Source organism: Salmo trutta, chromosome 35 (assembly GCF_901001165.1).
Source record: "Salmo trutta chromosome 35, fSalTru1.1, whole genome shotgun sequence".
NCBI lineage: Eukaryota > Metazoa > Chordata > Actinopteri > Salmoniformes > Salmonidae > Salmo > Salmo trutta.
In genome coordinates, this window is record NC_042991.1 from 31,232,338 (window position 1) to 31,255,668 (window position 23,331).

Genomic DNA, 23,331 nt, shown 5'->3' on the forward strand with positions numbered 1-23,331 from the left:
TTTGAGTATGGTGATGCAGGGGGGTCACAAGTAAAAGATTAGTCTTTTCCTTATTGACACTCCTGCGTATCCCGTAGTGCTGGGCCTATCTTGGTTAATGTGTCATAACCCCAGAGGGCTCTCACGGGGTGGTTGCGAGAGTGATCAGGTAGGTGTGGATGGGTTTCCGTTGGTGCTACTACGGTGGAAAGTCCAGACCAGGTTTCCACCATGCGCAAATCCCCCCGAATATGCCAATTTGGCTCTCGCCTTCTGTAAAAGGAAGGCGACTCAATTACCACCCCATCGACAGGGGGATTGTGCGATAAATCTCATGGTAGACGCTGCACTTCCCAAGAGTCACGTGTATCCCCTGTCGCAAGCGGAGACGGTGGCTATGGAGACATATGTCTCTGAATCCCTGCGTCAGGGGTACATTCGGCCCTCCATTTCACCCGTCTCCGAGTTTCTTTTTTGTGAAGAAGGATGGAGGTCTGCGCCTGTGCATTGATTATCGAGGTCTCAATAAAATCACGGTGGTGTACAGTTACCTGCTACCCCTGATCGCCCCGGCGATTGAGTTAATGCACGGGGCGCGCTTCTTCACTAAACTGGATCTCCGGAGTGCGTACAATCTGGTGAGTATCCGAGATGGAGATGAGTGGAAGACAGCATTTAGTACCACCTCAGGGCATTATGAGTACCTCGTCATGCCATACGGGTTAAAGAATGCTCCATCAGTCTTCCAATCATTTGTAGACGAGATTTTCAGGGACCTGCACGGGCAGGGTGTAGTGGTATATATCGATGACATTCTGATTTACTCCGCTACACGCGCCGAGCATGTGTACCTGGTGCGCAAAGTGCTTGGTCGCCTGTTGGAGCATGACCTGTATGTCAAGGCTGAGAAATGCCTGTTCTTTCAACAGTCCGTCTCCTTCTTAGGGTATTGCCTATCCACGTCAGGAGTGGAGATGGAGGTTGACCGTATTGCAGCCGTGCGTAATTGGCCGACTCCCACCACGGTGAAGGAGGTGCAGCAATTTTTAGGGTTTGCCAATTACTACCGGAGGTTTATCCGGGGTTTTGGTCAGGTGGCTGCTCCCATTACCTCACTGCTGAAGGGGGGTCCGGTGCGCTTGCAGTGGTCGGCTGGGGCGGACTGGGCTTTTAGGAAACTGAAGGCTCTGTTTACCTCGGTTCCTGTGTTGGCTCATCCGGATCCATCTTTGCAATTCACAGTGGAGGTGGACGTGTCTGAGGCTGGGATAGGAACTGTGCTCTCTCAGCGTTCGGGTACGCCACCTAAGCTCCGCCCCTGTGCCTTCTTCTCTAAGAAGCTCAGCCCGGCGGAGCGAAACTATGATGTGGGGGACTGGGAGCTGTCGTCAAGGCTTTGAAGGTGTGGCGACATTGGCTTGAGGGGGCTAAACACCCTTTTCTCATCTGGACTGACCACCGCAATCTGGAGTACATCCGGGAGGCGAGGAGACTGAACCCTTGCCAGGCAAGGTGGGCCATGTTTTTCACCCGTTTTGTGTTTACCCTCTCTTACAGACCAGGTTCCCAGAACGTTAAGGCAGACGCCCTGTCCCGGCTGTATGACACAGAGGAGTGGTCCATGGATCCCACTCCCATAATCCCAGCCTCTTGTTTGGTGGCACCGGTAGTATGGGAGCTGGACGCGGACATTGAGCGGGCATCACGTACAGAGCCCGCTCCCCCTCAGTGTCCATCTGGGCGTCTGTACATTCCGTCTGCTGTCCGCAACCGATTGATCTACTGGGCTCACACGTCACCCTCCTCTGGTCATCCTGGGATTGGGCGGACTATGCGCTGTCTTACTGGGAGGTAGTGGTGGCCCACCTTAGCTAAGGACGTGAGGGTTTATGTTTCCTCCTGCTCAGTGTGCGCCCAGTGCAAGGCTCCTAGACACCTACCCAGAGGTAAGTTACAACCCTTACCCATTCCACAACGGCTGTGGTCACATTTATCGGTGGATTTTATAACCGATCTTCCACCTTCACAAGGTAACACCACGATCCTGGTCGTTGTGGATCGTTTTTCTAAGTCCTGTCGTCTCCTCCCTTTGCCCGGTCTCACTACGGCCCTACAGACTGCGGAGGCTCTATTTACACATGTTTTTCGGCTCTACGGGGTGCCTGAGGATATAGTGTCTGATCGGGGTCCCCAGTTCACATCAAGTGTCTGGAAGGCGTTCATGGAACACCTGGGGGTCTCGGTCAGTCTTACCTCGGGTTTTCACCCTGAAAGTAACGGGCAGGTGGAGAGAGTTAACCAGGATGTGGGTAGGTTTCTGAGATCTTATTGCCAGGACCGGCCGGGGGAGTGGGCGGTGTTCGTGCCCTGGGCAGAGATAGCTCAAAATTCGCTCCGCCACTCCTCCACTAACCTCTCTCCTTTTCAGTGCGTGTTGGGGTATCAGCCGGTTCTGGCCCCTTGGCATCAGAGTCAGACCGAGGCTCCTGCGGTGGACTATTGGTTCCGGCGCGCGGAGGAGACCTGGGACGCCGCTCACGTCCACCTTCAGCACGCCGTTCGACGCCAGAAAATTGGCGCAGACCGTCACCGCAGTGAGGCCCCGGGATAGGGTCTGGCTCTCGACCAGAAACCTGCCCCTCCGCCTGAGTCCGTGGTTTGTGGGGCCGTTTAAAGTCCTGAGGAGAGTGAACGAGGTATGTTATAGGTTAAAGCTTCCGCCCAATTACCACATTAACCCCTCATTCCATGTGTCTCTCCTCAGGCCGGTGGTGGCTGGTCCGCTCCAGGAGAATGAGGTGCGGGAGGTTCCTCCGCCCCCTCTGGACATTGAGGGGCCCCGGCATACTCCGTTCGATCCATCCTGGATTCGAGTCGTCGGGCAAGGGGCCTTCAGTACCTCAAGGACTGGGAGGGTCCGGAGGAGAGATGCTGGGTTCCGGTGGAGGATGTGTTAGGATGTCCTTCCCTGCTGCGAGAGTTCCATCGTCTCCATCCGGATCGCCCTGCACCTCGTCCTCCGGGTCGTCCCCGAGGCCAGTGTCGACGAGCCCCGCGTCGGGGAGGGGGGGCACTGTCACGACTTCTGCCGAAGTCGATGCCCCTCCTTGCACGGGTGGTGCTCGGCGGTCAACGTCACCGGTCTTCTAGCCATCATTGATCAGTTTTTCATTATCCATTGGTTTTGTCTTGTCTTCCATCACACCTGTTTCCAATCCCATTAATTACTTTTGTATTTAACCCTCTGTTTCCCCTCATGTCCTTGTCGGTGATTGTTTGTATGTTATGTGGATTAATGTATCGGTGTGCGACAGGTATCCTTTACCCAGTTTATTTTGTACTTTGTTTTTCATTAAATACTCCATATTTAACCAACTTGGTTTCTCCTGTGCCTGACTTCCCTGCCACCTACATTCACGAATATGACAGTCTGGCCTGTCACTCAATAAAACCTCATTTCACTTTCTCTGTACGGTGACATTGACCCACATGTAAGGGAACACGACCGGGGGAATCAAGTAGGGGGACATGGTGAGAGAGAGTCAATGATACGGACAGTTATATAAAATACACAGAACAGGGAAAATATGAGAAACAATGGGACTGAGGGGGAGATTTGCTCTGTGCTTAAGATAGTGTAAACCCTCCTCGTACTACCGTCCAGATCAGGCAAGCTTAAATACATGTGTTTAGCTGATTCAGTGTAGTGAAATATATGTATGTGAGCTCACAGATCTGGATGGTAGTTTGAGGCTACCTTATAGCGAGCATTGTCGAAGAGAAATTTAAAAATGAATTATGATGATCTGTGCTCTTTTGCATTATGAAAATGTCACACTAAGTGTCCAAGGCTGTAAAGAGATTTTTAGAGAATTATGTTTTGTGTACTAAGTCTGACATCTCCCCAATATACCATGATAGTCTTGTGTCTTTCTGTAGTAAAACCGTACCCTCAACTACCTCAACAGTAAGAAATGGCATCGTTGCTACGAGAAAAAAAACCTGACTCTGTTTTAACTCACAAACTGTCCTATATTCCTTGTCCACCTGCCAGTGGTGATTATTTGTCACATGTGCGGAATACAACAGGTATAGAGCTTACAGTGAAATGCTTACTTACAAGCCCTTAAACAACAATGCAGTTAAGAAAAATACCAAAAAAATTAAAAATACAAATAAAAGTAGCAGTAAAATAACAATAGTCAATGTGCGAGGGTTAGTTGAGGTAGTATGTACATAGTTATTAAAGTGACTATGCATAGATAATAAAAGAGAGTAGCAGCAGCATAATGGGGGGGGGGGGGCATGGCAATGCAAATAGTCTGGGAAGCCATTTGATTAGCTGTTCAGGAGTCTTATGGCTTGGGGGTAGAAGTTGTTTAGAAGCCTCTTGGACCTAGACTTGGCACTCCGGTAACGCTTGCCATGCGGTAGTAGAGAGAACAGTCTATGACTAGGGTGGCTGGAGACTGACAATGTTTAGGGCCTTCCTCTGACACCACCTGGTATAGAGGTCCTGGATGGCAGGAAGCTTTGCCCCAGTGATGTACTGGGCCGATCGCACTACATTTACATTTTAGTCATTTAGCAGACGCTCTTATCCAGAGCGACTTACAATAGTGAATGCATACATTTCATACATTCTTTTGTTTCCCTCCCATACTGGTCCCCCGTGGGAATCGAACCCACAACCCTGGCATTGCAAACACCATGCTCTACCAACTGAGCCACACGGGTCTAAGACGCTCTGTAGTGCCTTGCGGTCAGAGGCCGAGCAGTTGCCATACCAGGCAGGGATGTACCCGTCAGGATGCTCTCGATGGTGCAGCTGTAAAACCTTTTGAGGATCTGAGGACCCATGCCAAATCTTTTCAGTCTCCTGAGGGGGAATAGATTTTGCGTGCCCTCTTCACGACTGTCTTGGTGTGCTTGGACCATGTTAGTTTGTTGGTGTTGTGGACGCCAAGGAACTTGAAGCTCTCAACCTGCTCCACTACAGCCCCATCGATGAAAATGGGGGCGTGTCCCCTCAAAGTGGGACACTGGTCTCGTCCCAAATGGAACCCTTTTCCCTACATAGTGCACTACTTTTGACCACAGCCCTATGGGCCCTGGTCAAAAGTAAAGGACTCTATAGGGCTTAGGGTGGCATTTGGGACGCACCCACTGACTGACTGACTGGCTGCTCATATCACATAAAGGACACACACACTGTCGATATCTGACTCTGACACCTGATTCAGCCTCTTGGCCCTATCCTTACACCCCTGTCTCACACACACACACACACACACACACACACACACACACCATGGCGACACACACACACACACACACACACACACACACACACACTCGGGGGCATGTCCCCAGTGCATTGTTTGAATCGTGAATTGTGCCAAATGACATTTGACCCACTCACCCACACCCACACATGCCTCCTATACTTTTCAAAGGAGACAAATTATCAGGACATAGGGCAGCACACAATTGGCCCAGCATCATCTGGGTTTGGCCAGTGACTTGCCTAGTTAAATAAAGGTTAAATAAAAAATAGAAAAATGTTTTCAAACGTTAGCAACGGAAAAACAAAAATGAGAGTTTCTTATTATTCCCCCTCCCCCGCTTCAGTCTGTTTCCTTTCGTTTGGTGCCTGATAGACTCTTCCACGGAATGACTGTTGGCTAAGCCTACAGAGTAGCTGTAGTTGGAGTGACACCTACCTATCTTAAAGGGGGGTGGTAGCCTAGCGGTTAGCGTGTTAGGTCAGAAACCAAAAGGTTGCTGGTTTGAATACCAGAGCAGACAAGGTGAAAAATCTGTTGATGTGCAAACAACACATTTCACTGCAACAATCTACCTACATGTACAGTACATTAACTCAATTACCTAGACTAACGGGTGCCCCCACACATTGACTCTATACCGGGTACCCAATGTATATAGCCTCGCTGTTGTTATTTTACTGCTGCTCTTTAATTATTTCTCTTAAAACTGCTTTGTTGGTTAGGGGCTTGTAAGTAAGCGTTTCACAGTAAGGACTACACCTGTTGTATTCGGCACATGTGACAAATACAATTTGATTTGATCTGTTTTTATTTGATTAGATCCAAGAATACAGCCATTAAAATTCCCTTCAACAACATTGCTGCCTGTGAGATATCTCGATACAGCCTCTACAACACACACACACACACACACACACACACACTTGTTAAAAACAAATAACTATCTAGTCTTCTGACTTTCTTTAGGAATGTTCTATTTTTCAAAAAACCACAGTATTTTTCAGGCCAGTTAGTACATACTTAGCAACACCCATAACCACCAAACCAGACAGGCAAATTCAGGGCAGTTAAAACACCCCAAGTCAAGGACAAATCGCCTTAAATCTACAGTTTTATATAGAGCCATAGCTGAATGGAACTCTTTACCAATCCATATTTCTTAGGCAAAAAGTCAATCCACCTTCAAGCAAAAAATACAAGAACATCTAATGCGATAGACCATATGACTAGACAGGAAATAGAAAGAACATCTAATGTGATAGACCATATGACTGGACAGGAAATCGAAAGAACATCTAATGCGATAAACCATATGACTGGACAGGAAATAGAAAGAACATCTAATGTGATAGACCATATGACTGGACAGGAAATAGAAAGACCATATGACTGGACAGGAAATAGAAAGAACATCTAATGCGATAGACCATATGACTGGACAGGAAATAGAAAGAACATCTAATGCGATAGACCATATGACTGGACAGGAAATAGAAAGCATCAACTGAATGTTAAATGTGTTTCCTGTCAGGTATTTTAATTATCTGTATTGTCTACTTGTTGAATGTTTATGAAGTCTTGATTTGTGGTTGTTTGTAATGTCTTGTTAATTGGTGTTGGACCCCAGGAAGATTAGCTAGCGTTACGGCGTTAGCTAATGGGGATCCTAATAAAAATTACACTCGCATGCACACGCTCACAAGCACAGACATACACAAACACGCCTCAATCCTGTCCTTTTACTACGAGCCAAACTCTCCCCTGTGGATGACAGAGAACTCTGACATAAAGTCCACTCCTATTCCTTTGGCTGTGTGTGTCCACTATACGTATATCCTCAAGCATTTGAAACCTCATGAATACAGAACCAACCATCAGACACACAGTATATGAGTGATTACTTCCTGATCCAGTATGTGAGTGATGACTTCCTGATCCAGTTGGAGTGATTCACTAGTTGAAAAAAAACTGGTTCTGAAGCAGCGGCCATTGGTCAGTTACTGGGGCATATAATTAAGTTAATGCTCGGCCCACTGAAAAACCATACCTCTGCACTATTTGCAAATCTGACGGGAAAGGTGAAATAAATAAATATGGAGGACACTTCCCTAAGACCTTTGGAAAGCTGGGTGGAGTAACACCATTGGGTCCGAACTTACCAGTCCCTTCAGGTTTCCAAACAATGACAAACAATGACAAACAATGAAGGTTGTTGTAGGGGCAGGCACCCATAGTGACAGTAAGTGTAACGGGTGTCGTTTGTAGTTGAAGAAGAAGTCGACCAAAACGCAGCGTGGTAAGTGTTCATGATATTTATTTTCAAGAAACACGCAAACAAAAATAACAAAAGGGAAACCGAAAACGAAAACGCACAGTTCCGTCAGGCACATAAGCTAAACAGAAAATAAACTACCCACAAAACACAGGTGGGAAAAGGCTGCCTAAGTATGATTCCCAATCAGAGACAACGATAGACAGCTGCCTCTGATTGGGAACCCTACTCTGTCAAAACAAAGAAATATACAACATAGAATGCCCACCCCACATCACACCCTGACCTAACAAATAGAGGAATAAAACGTCTCTCTAAGGTCAGGGCGTGACAGTACCCCCCCCCCCCCCCCCAAAGGTGCGGACTCCCGGCTGCAAACCTGAACCTATAGGGGAGGGTCCGGGTGGGCATCTACCCTTGGTGGCATCTACCCCCGCTCCGCCAGCTGATCCCTCCGCTTTTGTGTAACCGGACCATGGATCGTCGCCGGAGGAACCGGACCATGGATCATCGCCGGAGACTCCGGACTGCCGACCGCCGCTGGAGACTCCGGACTGCCAACCGCTGCTGGAGACTCCGGACTGCCGCTGGAGACTCCGGACTGGGGACCGTCGCTGCAGGCTCCGTGCCATGGATCGTCGCTACAGGCTTCGTGCCATGGATCATCACTGGAGGCTTCGTGCCATGGATCATCACTGGAGGCTCCGGGCCATGGATCATCACTGGAGGCTCCGGGCCACGTATCATCACTACAGGCTCCGCGCCATGGATCATCACTACAGGCTCCGGGCCATGGATCATCACTACAGGCTCCGGGCCATGGATCATCACTGGAGGCTTCGTACGTGGAGCCGGAACAGGTCTCACCGGACTGGGGAGACGCACTGGAGACCGGGTGCGCAGAGCTAGCACAGGATATACTGGGCCGTGGAGGCGCACTGGAGGTCTGGAGCGTAGGGCTGGCACAACCCGTCCTGGCTGGATGCTTACTTTAGCCCGGCAAGTGCGGGGCGCTGGCACAGGACGAACTGGGCTGTGAAGGCGCACTGGCGACACAGTGCGTAGAGCTGGCGCAGGATATCCTGGACCGAGAAGGCGTACTGGAGACCAGGAGTGCTGAGCCGGCACAATCCGTCCTGGCTGAATGCCCACTCTAGCACGGCAAATGCGGGGCGCAGGCACAGAGCGCACCGGGCTATGAATGCGCACTGGAGATATAGTGCGCATCACAGCATAACACGGTGCCTGACTGTTCACCTGATCCCCACGGTAAGCGCGGGGAGTTGGCTCAGGTCTCCACCCTGACTCTGCCAATCTCCCCGTGTGCCCCCCCAAAGACATTTTTGGAGATGCCTCTCGGGCTTCCGTTGTTGCCGTGCTAGGTCCTCGTAGCATCGCCGTTCTGCTCTCGCTGCCTCTATCTCCTCCTTCGGACGGCGATACTCCCCGTCCTGCCTCCAGGGTCCTTTCCCGTCTAGGATTTCCTCCCAGGTCCATTCGTCCTGACCAAGCTGCTTGGTCCTTTGGTGGTGGTTAGTTCTGTAACGGGTGTCGTTTGTAGTTTAAGAAGAAGTGGTCCAAAACGCAGCGTGGTAAGTGTTCATGATATTTATTTTCAAGAAACACGCAAACAAAATAACAAAAGGGGAAAATGCACAGTTCCGTCAGGTACATAAGCTAAACAGAAAATAACTGCCCACAAAACACAGGTGGGAAAAGGCTGCCTAAGTATGATTTCCAATCAGAGACAACGATAGACAGCTTCCTCTGATTGGGAACCATACTCGGTCAAAACAAAGAAATATACAACATAGAATGCCCACCCCACATCACACCCTGACCTAACAAATAGAGGAATAAAACGTCTCTCTAAGGTCAGGGCGTGACAGTAAGTGCCTTTTCCCAACTGACCAGTGCATAAAGCCCTTTACACATCAGCAGTTGTCACAAAGTGTTATACAGAAACCCAGCCTAAAACCCCAAACAGCAAACAATGTAGATGTAGAAGCACGGTGGGTAGGACAAACTCACTAGAAAGACAGGAACCTAGGAGGAAACCTACTCTACAGAGGAACCAGGCTCTGAGGGGTGGCCAGTCCTCTTCTGGCTGTGCCGGGTGGATATTAGAAGAGTACATGTGTGGCCATAAAGGCCAGATGGTTATTCTGAGAAAACCTTTCAGTTACCTAGAGACTACAGGCCAAGACTGTTTAATGATCAGATCAAGCTTTGGGGGAAACTCCAGGTTCTATACATGGGTGAGGGTCTTACCTACGGAGGGCGCCCTGTGGTGGGTAGGACACTCCAGGGTCCCCTGTTGGGTTCGACCGAACATGGCAGAGTAGACGGCGATCTGCATCCCCTGTTTACAGCTCAGCTTCATCCTCTCCTCCTCACACACCACCGTACTCTTATACTCATCTGGAAGGGGGAGGAGGGAGAGATATCATCTTTAGTATCATCACAGACACACCTTACCCTTTCTGTCTGTCTCAGGCTTACTCTGAAGTTAGCCTTTTATTTTCCCTGTGAGTGTGCAGGTGTTCAGGTGTGCACGTGTGAAGGTGTGAAAGTGTGCAGGTGTTCAGATATTCAGGTGTGTGTGTTCTAAATACTTATCTCCATCATCCTTTTCCAAGCACCATGAGCCTTCCCTCACTCTTTCTGTGCTACATCCTCAAATGTAAACCTCTCTCCCCATCCATCTTTCCTCCCCTCCCTCCTTCTCTCCTTCTCTCAGAGCCAGAATACCAGTGGTGTAATCCCTTCTCTCAGAGCCAGAATACCAGTGGTGTAATCCCTTCCCTCATAGCCAGAATACCAGTGGTGTAATCCCTTCTCTCAGAGCCAGAATACCAGTGGTGTAATCCCTTCCCTCAGAGCCAGAATACCAGTGGTGTAATCCCTTCCCTCAGAGCCAGAATACCAGTGGTGTAATCCCTTCTCTCAGAGCCAGAATACCAGTGGTGTAATCCCTTCCCTCAGAGCCAGAATACCAGTGGTGTAATCCCTTCTCTCAGAGCCAGAATACCAGTGGTGTAATCCCTTCTCTCAGAGCCAGAATACCAGTGGTGTAATCCCTTCTCTCAGAGCCAGAATACCAGTGGTGTAATCCCTTCTCTCAGAGCCAGAATACCAGTGGTGTAATCCCTTCTCTCAGAGCCAGAATACCAGTGGTGTAATCCCTTCCCTCAGAGCCAGAATACCAGTGGTGTAATCCCTTCCCTCAGAGCCAGAATACCAGTGGTGTAATCCCTTCCCTCAGAGCCAGAATACCAGTGGTGTAATCCCTTCCCTCAGAGCCAGAATACCAGTGCTGTAATCCCTTCTCTCAGAGCCAGAATACCAGTGGTGTAATCCCTTCTCTCAGAGCCAGAATACCAGTGGTGTAATCCCTTCTCTCAGAGCCAGAATACCAGTGGTGTAATCCCTTCCCTCAGAGCCAGAATACCAGTGGTGTAATCCCTTCTCTCAGAGCCAGAATACCAGTGGTGTAATCCCTTCCCTCAGAGCCAGAATACCAGTGGTGTAATCCCTTCCCTCAGAGCCAGAATACCAGTGGTGTAATCCCTTCTCTCAGAGCCAGAATACCAGTGGTGTAATCCCTTCCCTCAGAGCCAGAATACCAGTGGTGTAATCCCTTCTCTCAGAGCCAGAATACCAGTGGTGTAATCCCTTCTCTCAGAGCCAGAATACCAGTGGTGTAATCCCTTCCCTCAGAGCCAGAATACCAGTGGTGTAATCCCTTCTCTCAGAGCCAGAATACCAGTGGTGTAATCCCTTCCCTCAGAGCCGGGAATACCAGTGGTGTAATCCCTTCCCTCAGAGCCAGAATACCAGTGGTGTAATCCCTTCTCTCAGAGCCAGAATACCAGTGGTGTAATCCCTTCCCTCAGAGCCAGAATACCAGTGGTGTAATCCCTTCTCTCAGAGCCAGAATACCAGTGGTGTAATCCCTTCCCTCAGAGCCAGAATACCAGTGGTGTAATCCCTTCTCTCAGAGCCAGAATACCAGTGGTGTAATCCCTTCCCTCAGAGCCAGAATACCAGTGGTGTAATCCCTTCCCTCAGAGCCAGAATACCAGTGGTGTAATCCCTTCCCTCAGAGCCAGAATACCAGTGGTGTAATCCCTTCCCTCAGAGCCAGAATACCAGTGGTGTAATCCCTTCCCTCAGAGCCAGAATACCAGTGGTGTAATCCCTTCTCTCAGAGCCAGAATACCAGTGGTGTAATCCCAGCCACCCAGGGTGTTGTAGTAGCTAAATCCAGTCATGTTATTCCTGAGCTGTGGTGTGGTCACACTAGACTGACTGGGAGTGGCCACTCACTCCACTGACCCCTCCACTACCCTGACCCTGGACCAATCAACAGCTCTTTTGTACTCTGTCACTTAACCAATGACTTCTGGGCGACAGAGAAATGTCTCTGTAGGATCTAAGTGGGGTTTTAGTGAGGTGCAACGAGCAGGTGTCACTGCCTCTGAAAGGAAAGCGGGTGAGGGAGGGATAGAAACAGAAGAAGAGAGAGAGAGGGAGAGAGAGTTGGGTTGAAAATCATCTCTCTCTCTCATTCCCTCTCTCTCATTCCCTGTCCCAGTCTTCTCCGCTGCATTCCTGTTCCACTCCCCCATGTCCATAGTTTTGATTTTCAGGGAGTTCAGCTGTCACAGGTTAATGTGACTGGGCTCTGAGTGTGGAATACCTGTGCATGGCTAAACACATCCACATTGCAGGTTGACAATCATTGGGATGACTCATGTCTTAGAGGCAGAGCGATTTCCACTAGATGGACCAGCTGCAAAGTCAAAATTGTCTATATATCGTTAAAAAAAAATCCATTTTTTTTTTAGCTTTTTGGTCTCAAATTCAAGTTAGAGTTAGGCATAAGGTAAACGGTGTGATCAAGGTCAAGGTTAAAATCTTATTGTATGACTTTGTGGGTGTGCCAGCTAGTGACCACCCTGCAGAGCTGCCTCCAGTACATGAGTCAACCCAATAAATGCTAACCTGCATCCACATTATCAAGGCTTCTGTTTCTGCACATTAGTATGAATGGGATTTAAACCTTCATAGTGTCACCAGGGATTTCTTTGTGTGTGTGTGTGTGTGTGTATATATAAGAAATAGACAGACAGAAACAGACACTATAAGGTGGAGTATAAATGATAAAGAAACTCAGGGGTGATGAGGGAGGGACTTACTAGGCATGCATTTGTACCACACAATGAGGTATTTGCTGCTACTGGGGCACGGGTCCATCCCGAAGAGACGACTGGTGACAAGGACCTGACAGATCCTCCTGTCCTGGCACTCATCCAACATTTTCTACCATTGAAAGAGAGAGAGAGAGATATTGAGAGAGAGAGAGAGAGATATTGAGAGAGAGAGAGAGATATTGAGAGAGAGAGAGAACAATGATCAAGTCGGAGGACACACAAACCAAAAACCACTTCAAACACCCTAACCATCCCCTTCTCCCAGGCCATGGGAACAGTTCTACACTCCAGCTTCCTGACATCTCCTTCTCCTCCCAGACCATGGGAACAGTTCTACACTCCAGCTTCCTGACATCTCCTTCTCCTCCCAGGCCATGGGAACAGTTCTACACTCCAGCTTCCTGACATCTCCTTCTCCTCCCAGGCCATGGGAACAGTTCTACACTCCAGCTTCCTGACATCTCCTTCTCCTCCCAGGCCATGGGAACAGTTCTACACTCCAGCTTTCTCCCTCACTAGCTTTAAGCACCAGCTGTCAGAGCAGCTCACAGATTACTGCACCTGTACATAGCCCATCTATAATTTAGCACAAACAACTACCTCTTCCCCTGCTGTATTTATTTATTTAGCTCCTTTGCACCCCATTATTTCTATTTCTACTTTGCACTTTCTTCCACTGCAAATCTACCATTCCAGTGTTTTACTTGCTATATTGTATTTACTTCACCACCATGGCCTTTTTTGCCTTTACCTCCCTTATCTCACCTCATTTGCTCACTTTGTATATAGACTTATTTTTCTACTGTATCATTGATTGTATGTTTGTTTTACTCCATGTGTAACTCTGTGTTGTTGTATGGGTCAAACTGCTTGCTTTATCTTGGCCAGGTCACAACTGTAAATGAGAACTTGTTCTCAACTTGCCTACCTGGTTAGATAAAGGTGAAATAAAAATAAAATAAAAAATAGCTCAGATTTCACAGTCTTAAGGCGTCAGCATGCTTTGCCTAGCCGAACGATAGTGCTTGCAAACTCCCTTAAAAGAATTTCACTTAAAAAACAAGCGGCAATAGTACCGTTTGTCCATCTTGAGACGTCATAGCCAGTCAACACTCAAAATAGTCTAATTAAATCTAAGGTAACTCAAGAAATCTGTCAATAATTGATGTTTTTGCCAAGGAGATCTTAGATGCCCAATTTTACATTGAACTAAGATGTCTGGTGAAGTATTTCTCAAGTGAAGAAATTTGCATGAAAAGGATTTGTCTCTCATTAAATGACAACAAACACTTCACTGAAGAATCCCTACTGTTGACCAATCACAGACGAAACAGCATAGATTGTGCCAACCGACAACAGGCTTGCCTCCTACAAAACATTGTGAGCGCGAACAGCCGAAGAAACCCATGCCGAAGACTAAAACGTCACAAAATGTCGCCATAACATATGCACGAACTATTCTGAAATGTTTGGGATGGGACGCATGCAGAATCCTTCACACCTTTCTTTCTTTTCTGAGTAACATTCTACTACATTCCACAACAAGGAATTCTACCTCCCTCCCTCCCTAATCAAATTCCCATTTCCTAGAAGTAAATCGAAAAAATATTTGAAATTATTTTGTTTCTGTAATTTTTTACCAGAATGGATCACACTATTGACGTATGCCATCTTTATGCTGGGCTGCGCCCATTCATGATTGCGTGTGGAAGTGGGAGTTGTGACCGGTAGATTGGTGCCTGTTGCTGGGCAAAGCTGGCACACGAGCAGTGACTTCCACTTAAACAAACAGACGTGAAGAATACAACCTCCCAGAGTTCTCCTGGTGTGTAGAAGACAACCTCCCAGTGTTCTGGTGTGTAGAAGACAACCTCCCAGTGTTCCGGTGTGTAGAAGACAACCTCCCAGAGTTCTGGTGTGTAGAAGACAACCTCCCAGTGTTGTTCTGGTGTGTAGAAGACAACCTCCCAGTGTTCTGGTGTGTAGAAGACAACCTCCCAGTGTTCTGGTGTGTAGAAGACAACCTCCCAGTGTTCTGGTGTGTAGAAGACAACCTCCCAGAGTTCTGGTGTGTAGAAGGCAACCTCCCAGAGTTCTGGTGTGTAGAAGACAACCTCCCAGTGTTCTGGTGTGTAGAAGACAACCTCCCAGTGTTCTGGTGTGTAGAAGACAACCTCCCAGAGTTCTGGTGTGTAGAAGACAACCTCCCAGTGTTGTTCTGGAGTGTAGAAGACAACCTCCCAGAGTTCTGGAGTGTAGAAGACAACCTCCCAGAGTTCTGGCGTGTAGAAGACAACCTCCCAGAGTTCTGGCGTGTAGAAGACAACCTCCCAGTGTTCTCCTGGTGTGTAGAAGACAACCTCCCAGAGTTCTGGTGTGTAGAAGACAACCTCCCAGAGTTCTGGTGTGTAGAAGACAACCTCCCAGAGTTCTGGTGTGTAGAAGACAACCTCCCAGAGTTCTGGTGTGTAGAAGACAACCTCCCAGTGTTGTTCTGGTGTGTAGAAGACAACCTCCCAGAGTTGTTCTGGTGTGTAGAAGACAACCTCCCAGAGTTGTTCTGGTGTGTAGAATACAACCTCCCAGTGTTCTCCTGGTGTGTAGAAGACAACCTCCCAGCGTTGTTCTGGTGTGTAGAAGACAACCTCCCAGTGTTCCGGCGTGTAGAAGACAACCTCCCAGTGTTCTGGAGTGTAGAAGACAACCTCCCAGTGTTCTGGAGTGTAGAAGACAACCTCCCAGTGTTGTTCTGGTGTGTAGAAGACAACCTCCCAGTGTTGTTCTGGTGTGTAGAAGACAACCTCCCAGTGTTGTTCTGGTGTGTAGAAGACAACCTCCCAGTGTTCTCCTGTTGTGTAGAAGACAACCTCCCAGTGTTCTGGTGTGTAGAAGACAACCTCCCAGTGTTGTTCTGGTGTGTAGAAGACAACCTCCCAGTGTTCTGGTGTGTAGAAGACAACCTCCCAGTGTTGTTCTGGTGTGTAGAAGACAACCTCCCAGAGTTCTGGTGTGTAGAAGACAACCTCCCAGTGTTCTCCTGGTGTGTAGAAGACAACCTCCCAGTGTTCTCCTGGTGTGTAGAAGACAACCTCCCAGAGTTCTGGTGTGTAGAAGACAACCTCCCAGTGTTCTCCTGGTGGGTAGAAGACAACCTCCCAGAGTTCTGGTGTGTAGAAGACAACCTCCCAGAGTTCTGGCGTGTAGAAGACAACCTCCCAGAGTTCTGGCGTGTAGAAGACAACCTCCCAGTGTTCTCCTGGCATATGTGTGCTGCTGCCGAAGCTGCCAGATCATAAATCTCAAGCACGCTGACGTTTATGTCATGTCGTCACGCGTCATTAAGGAGACATATTGGCCAGGGATAGGATATGGGAAAAAGTACAGCAGCCTATACCCCCCATGTAGTCCTAAAAAAGCTTGTGATTTCGTATCTACCGGTCTTCAAAGCTCTTTATATTAAAGCTTTTGATATCGGGATTAAAACTGCTACCATCACATCAATTGTTTCTTTCGAGATGTTGTTGGAACAGACAAGAATTGCATTGAGGAAAGTTGCTACACTCTAGTACCAAGTGATTGCAACTGAGGGCCTCTGGATTGGTTTCTCTCATTTGGGCACCTTCTCTAGCTCTGAAGCTTAGCGCTCACGATCATCATTCAGCTATTTTGAGATAAAGTGGGAGGGAGACGAGGGCAACAGAACTCTGAAAGGACAGGAGTGGGTGTGTGTGTGTACCCCCCACACAAAAGGAGGCCTTCAGTCTATTCGTTGCACCCCCAATCAATTTAAGATGGGGATGTCGTGGCAAAGACTCAATGAAACGGCTTTGTGTAGCAGGGCTGGCTGGGCCTGCCTCTCCATGCCTTCTCCTTAAAGTGTGTCACTTGCCGGAAAACATTCTCACACAAAGCGTTACGCAATCAGTGGTGGCGGCATTGGCATTGCCTGGGTTTTAACCCTTATTGTGTGGAGGCTTTTTCCCAGAGAGATAAGTAACGAGCCATTTTGATAAGAGGCTTTTGGGAAACACAACCTGGACAAATGTCAAAACCAGAAGATGAGCATTATTGAATGACTATCGTTACTGTACTAGTGGCAGAGAGGAGCATTAAAGTACATGGGGAAGGGATGGTTACCTGTAGTGCAGTGGACATGTAACAATATGTGTCATCCTCCAGTGGGTGTGTCCCTACAAGGGTGTATCTCTGGTAGGACGGGCACTGCTGGGGGTGGGAGGGGCCTTTCCTGCCATAGAAAGCCGATTGGACGGTGATGGTGGTGCGGGGCGGGCAGCGGACCGACAGGAAGTCGCCGTCGCACGCCTGCTCGGTGTAGTTCCTCAACACTTTGGACAGGTAACCTAGGAGATGAGAAAAACACCATGGTTACCACGAAAACAGCTGCACACCTACACCTATTTACAGTCCATCAACTCTTAAGTGGTGTTCCAGGTAATCTTTTCAGCAGATTGCTATATCATGTCAATGTGTATTTCCTGAGATGCTAATCACTTCTACAGGTGTTGTGAGATCTGATCCTCAGTGCAGCGTGACTGCATTAAAGACAATCTGGAATGCAAAGCCTAAAATCATACTACAAACAAAAGACACTATGAATAGGAGATCATTCACTACAAACAAAGATTATCTGAATAGGAGACATTTCACTCCTCCACCTCCCCAGTGTAAAGAAACACACACACACACACAGTACCCAGGATGTTCAAATGGACAAAGCCATGGGTGTGTTGAATCCTGAAAGACTTTTACTTAGAATGTGTGGCACACAGCTGCAGCAGTTCTATCTCAGTCAATTGGCATCAAAGAGGAACACAACACATACTGGATAATAATGCAATCAGCAATGCCAATCACACACACAGTCTGGCAAGCTTTGCTTTGTCTTGCCTGGGTTGGACCACCTCGGAAGAAACACTCTCCTCCTTCCTTTAATTTAATCCCTCATTTCATGGTGATGATGTCATATTGAGAGAGCTAGCGTGTTGTCTTATCTGCGCTATATTTTGTTTTTGTTCGTTAACACAGACACACCCTGTCAAGGGAGGCAGCGCCAATTTGGTCGCATAAGTGGTTTTGTGTCTAGATAGTAGGAAGCTTCTGTGGAAGAGCCCCCTGTTTCCATGGTCCATTAGTCATGTTACACATCAACAAGCCCTGACAAAACGACTGCCTTCACTTAACCATATCAAAAACCATGGCTCCGGGCCTAGAATACCACAACACTACACAGACGCTAAAAGTCCTGGCCCTAGCGTCATTAGCTGTTAGCATTGTTAGCCTCCAGGCATATCTAAAGAACAGACCCAGCATTTAAAGCTATCTGAGCTTCCTAGGCTTGAGCTAAAGCCCTCACTAAGCTAACCTGCGCTAGTGCTAAGTCTGTTAACCCTGAGTTTGTCTCACCCTGTCTCCATCGGTAAGCTCTTTGTTTGTTAGCGTTAGGGAGTCTCTTCTCGGACTCGGTGTCAGTTAGCCAACCACCATGTTTTGAACTGCATTCAATATTTAAAAAAGTGTATTTAAAAAAATTAAAAAAACAGAAATAGGCCTATTGGGAAACAATCATAAAACACTTGTAATGTTATTTTACTTGAAACCTCACAGGTCTAGACTGTCTCTTTGAATGCTATAGCTAATTACGGTGTTAGCCAGCATTCTGTCATTGTGAGCCACCAGCCTGTCAGTCAGTCAGTCAGGAGAACTGAACCCCATCACAAAGAACCAGCAGCATTAACATTCCTGCCTTGCAGAAGGAGAGTGGAGATAAAAGAGGGAGCACTGCTTTGTCATATGGTGTCTTTTTCCCTCCTTCTTTGTGAAACTATTCAGCCAAATGATTGACAGCTGGCAGAGGAACATTCAGGACAAAAGTTGTCAAGATAAACAGAGGCTACGTCTCAAGTGATACCCTATTCTCTGAATATTGCACTACTGTTGACCAGGTCCCAAGGAGCTCTGGTCGAAAGTAGTGCCCTATATGGGGAATAGGGTTCCATAGTGCTCTGGTCAAAAGTAGTGCCCTATATGGGGAATAGGGTTCCATAGTGCTCTGGTCAAAAGTAGTGCAATATTTGGGAAATAGGGTTCCATTGGGCTCTGGTGAATGTAGTGCCCTGTATAGGGAATAGGGTGCCATTTGGAATAGAAATCGGCCTATTGGCAGTAGGGAAGTGTTTTCAATACAGGCCCTGTGGCATAATAAGGTTTGAAACCCATGTCCCACTTTACTTGAACCCATCGACCATAAGGGCTAGATAAAACTATCATACCAATGATCTTATCATCTATCATAAGCAGTCATAAGCAGTCATGACTGTTCGTGTCAGCTTATGACAAATTACTTAGAAAAAAGTGTTAACGAAACATATCACATGCATGATGGAATAAAAATATTTGACATGGGCCCTCAGATCCTCAAAAAGCTCTACAGCTGCACCATTGAGAGCATCTTGACTGGATGCATCACCGCTTGGTATGGCAACTAATAAATCGCGACAGAGGGTAGGTCATACGGCCCAGTACATCACTGGGGCCGAGCTCCCAGCCATCCAAGACATGTATACCAGGTGGTGTCAGAGGTAGACCCTAAAAATTGTTAAAGACTCCAGCCACCCAAGTCAGCCACTTGCTTGCACCGTCTCTATGCACACTCACTGGACTCTACCCAAACAGTCACACATCCTACACTGACAATCCAAAGCACACATGCCCACACACTACATACGCTAACCTACAGAAGACACACACACGCTGCTGCTACTCTGTTTATTATCTACCTTGATTGCCTAGTCACCTTTACCCCTACCTACATGTACATACAGCTGAAGTCGGAAGTTTACGTAAACTTAGGTTGGAATCATTAAAACTAGTTTTTCAACCACTCCACAAATTTCTTGTTAACAATCTATAGTTTTGGCAAGTCGGTTAGGACATCTACTTTGTGCATGACACAAGTATTTTTTCCAACAATTGTTTACAGACAGATTATTTCACTTATAATTCACTGTATCACAATTTCAGTGGGTCAGAAGTTAACATACACTAAGTTGACTGGGCCTTTAAACAACTTGGAAAATTCCAGAAAATTATGTCATGGCTTTAGAAGCTTCTGATAGGCTAACTGACATCGTTTGAGTCAATTGGAGGTGTACCTGTGGATGTATTTCAAGGCCTACCTTCAAACTCAGTGCCTCTTTGCTTGACATCATGGGAAAATCAAAAGAACTCAGCCAAGACCTCAGAAAAAAAATTGTAGACCTCCACAAGTCTAGTGCATCCTTGGGAGCAATTTCCAAATGCCTGAAGGTATCACGTTTATCTGTACAAACAATAGTACACAAGTATGAACACCATGGGACCATGCAGCCGCCATACCGCTCAGGAAGGAGACGCGTTCTGTCTCCTAGAGATGAACGTACTTTGGTGCGAAAAGGGCAAATCAATCCCAGAACAACAGCAAAGGACCTTGTGAAGATGCTGGAGGAAACAGGTACAAAAGTATCTATATCCACAGTAAAACGAGTCCTATGTCGACATAACCTGAAAGGCCGCTCAGCAAAGAAGAAGCCACTGCTCCAAAACCGACATTACAAGGCAAACTACGGTTTGCAACTGCACATGGGGACCAATTTCGTACTTTTTGGAGAAATGTCCTCTGGTCTGATGAAACAAAAATAGAACTGTTTGGCCATAATGACCATCGTTATGTTTGGAGGGAAAAGGGGGACGCTTGCAAGCCGAAGAACACCACCCCAACCGTGAAGCATGGGGGTGGCAGCATCATGTTGTGGGGGTGCTTTGTTGCAGGAGGGACTGGTGCACTTCACAAAATAGATGGCATCATGAGGTAGAAAAATGTGTTGTTGTGGCAAAATGGATTAAGGACAACAAAGTCAAGGTATTGGAGTGGCCATCACAAAGCCCTGACCTCAATCCTATAGAAAATTTGTGGGCAGAACTGAAAAGGCGTGTGCAAGCAAAGAGGCGTAAAAACCTGACTCAGTTACACCAGCTCTGTCAGGAGGAATGGGCCAGAATTCACCCAACCTATTGTGGGAAGCTTGTGGAAGGCTACCCGAAACATTAGACCCAAGTTAAACAATTTTAAAAGGCAATGCTACCAAATACTAATTGAGTGTATTAGGTCCCATGTGAGGTCTTGTGTGGCTCAGTTGGTAGAGCATGGTGTTTGCAACGCCAGGGTTGTGGGTTCGATTCCCACGGGGGACCAGTATGGAGAAAAAAAATGTATGAAATGTATGCATTCACTCCTGTAAGTTGCTCTGGATAAGAGTGTCTGCTAAATGACTAAAATGTAAATGTAAAATGTGTATGTAAACTTCTGACCCACGGGGAATGTGATGAAAGAAATTAAAGCTGAAATAAATCACTCTCTCTACTATTATTCTGACATTTCACATTCTTCAAATAAAGTGGTGATCCTAACTGACCTAAGAGGGAATATTTACTAGGACTAAATGTCAGAAATTGTGAAAAACTGAGTTTATATGTATTTGGGCAAGGTGTATTTAAACTTCTGACTTCAACTCTATTACCTCAACTATCTCGTACCCCTGCACATTGACTCGGTACCGGTACTCCTTGTATAATCTTGTTATTGTTATTTTATTGTGTTACTATTTCCTTAAAAAAATTACTTTTCATTATTGGGAAAGGGCTCGTAAGTAAGCATTTCACAGTGAAGTCCATACCTTTTGCATTCGGCGCATGTGAAAAATTCATAAAATCAAATTGTCTTTATCCAAAACAAGGAGCCATTTTAAGGCTGTAAGCAATCCATTGGTACAAAACTTTGCTTGGAAAATTAAGGTAAAACAAATTACCAGTTTGATTCAGCCAGCTCAACATCAATATGTCAAATGTTTCCACTGTTGAGTGCTTCGCAAACACTACAGGTACATTAGAGGAAGTAGGAACTGTTTCCATACACAGTGACACACACACACACACACACACACACACACCTTTTTACCATGGTTACCTCTAACAGTGCAGTAGTTCCATAGAGTGTGGTCATGAAACTCGGATAGCTGAAAGAGTCAACACCGGGACATAATTAGACAACAGTGGCGCCCAGCGTAGCCGCTGTTCTTTCACTGTTCTATTGACACTGCCTTATCTCAAAAATGAAAGCAGGAAAATTTGACTTCAATGCTTTTAACTATTACAGTAAGCTACTTAAGCTTTAATGGCGATGCCTTTTAAGGCCAGAGAGCTTTGCAGAGTCAGGTATAGAACGACCTCTTTGATCATAAAACGCAAAGCTAAGTTAGCCTGGTCTGAAGTGCACACACTTGGAACTAAGTAACTGCACACACACCTCTGCTGGCATAGCCCTGTCTGCTGCATTCCAGAGCGGGTGAACTTGGCATTTCCCCTGACAGGACCACACACACAAACAACAACACAAACCAGGGTGGCTACCGTGGCAACGAACACAACCTTACACTGAACTCATTCTTCTCCACAGTTACCCAGCGGGCAAAAGTATTTTTCTGATATACAATGTCAGATTACAACCATTTAAAGCCGTTTTTTAGCCCTTCAGGGAAAATAAAGACCTATTGAACGGAGTTCTCCATGAAGAAATCAAGGAGAAAGACGTCATATCGTGATTGTTGTCTTGTTTAAGTGGCTGATACAACCAGGTAAAGGAGTCTTTTTCTGGATGCTAAAACAGTCTAAAAAACATCCTTTTACATTCAGACTACAACCTGACCATGACGTCAGTCTGATGTTATTGCAACCGGTTTTGCCCACTGAGCATAAGACACGTCTATTTGGTCTGAGTATTAGGCCTTGTCCTGGACCCAGGCCAAGACCATGATAGAGCATGTGCACTGCCAGCCCTATACCCCTCCAGCCACTGAGCTGGGTGCCTCATGGAAACTGTGGCAACTACCATGCATGTGAGGGACAAGTGAGAGGGAGAGGGACAAGTGAGAGGGAGAGGGACAAGTGAGAGGGAGAGGGACAAAGAGAGGAATGAAACGATAAAGTACAAGTCACACCAACACTAACAAGAAATATCCAAACTTTATCCAACAACCCAGCAGGCAAATCTAGTTGAAATTACACCTTTGCATTTGCAAACAGTTTGTAACCGGAACTGGACGCAATTTAGTTATTTCAAGCAGTTTTGACAACTGGTAAAGGACTTTCTCAAAGGTGAAGGGGTGGGTTACTAACTAAACAGTTTTTTACTCGTTCCTTAAGCAACTCTTTCTGAACCACAAAACGCACTGCAACACCTTCATCTTGTCCTGTGGGATTGTGGGTAAAAGCAAACAGATTATCTCATAAACGCCCCCGGAGCACTTTTTCACTTTTTGTACGTATTGTTCCACCCCCCTCTGTTAACCCTCCACCTGTTGATTGACGCCCCCTTTCACGACTAACAATCAGGCGGGGTTAAGACACCTGTGTAAACCAGGTAGCCAATGACATGTGTCGCTCTGAGGGACAGCCTGGACAATGCCACCGGGGGGAAAACACAGACACACATCTCTCTCTCCTTTTTCATTTGGGGCCATCC

The 23,331-nt window shown here is 47.0% G+C and overlaps 1 protein-coding gene across 1 annotated transcript in view; it reads right to left on the reverse strand.

Moving 5' to 3' along the window:
• Positions 1 to 23,331, reverse strand: part of eva1aa (eva-1 homolog A, regulator of programmed cell death a) — a 189,246-nt gene that overhangs the window by 104,353 nt on the left and 61,562 nt on the right. The window contains exons 2-4 of the mRNA XM_029734229.1: positions 16,893 to 17,116; positions 12,741 to 12,864; positions 9,811 to 9,960 (exon numbers count right to left, since the gene is read on the reverse strand). Of these exons, the coding sequence (XP_029590089.1) occupies positions 9,811 to 9,960; positions 12,741 to 12,864; positions 16,893 to 17,116 (498 nt within the window). The remainder of the gene's footprint in view (positions 1 to 9,810; positions 9,961 to 12,740; positions 12,865 to 16,892; positions 17,117 to 23,331) is intronic.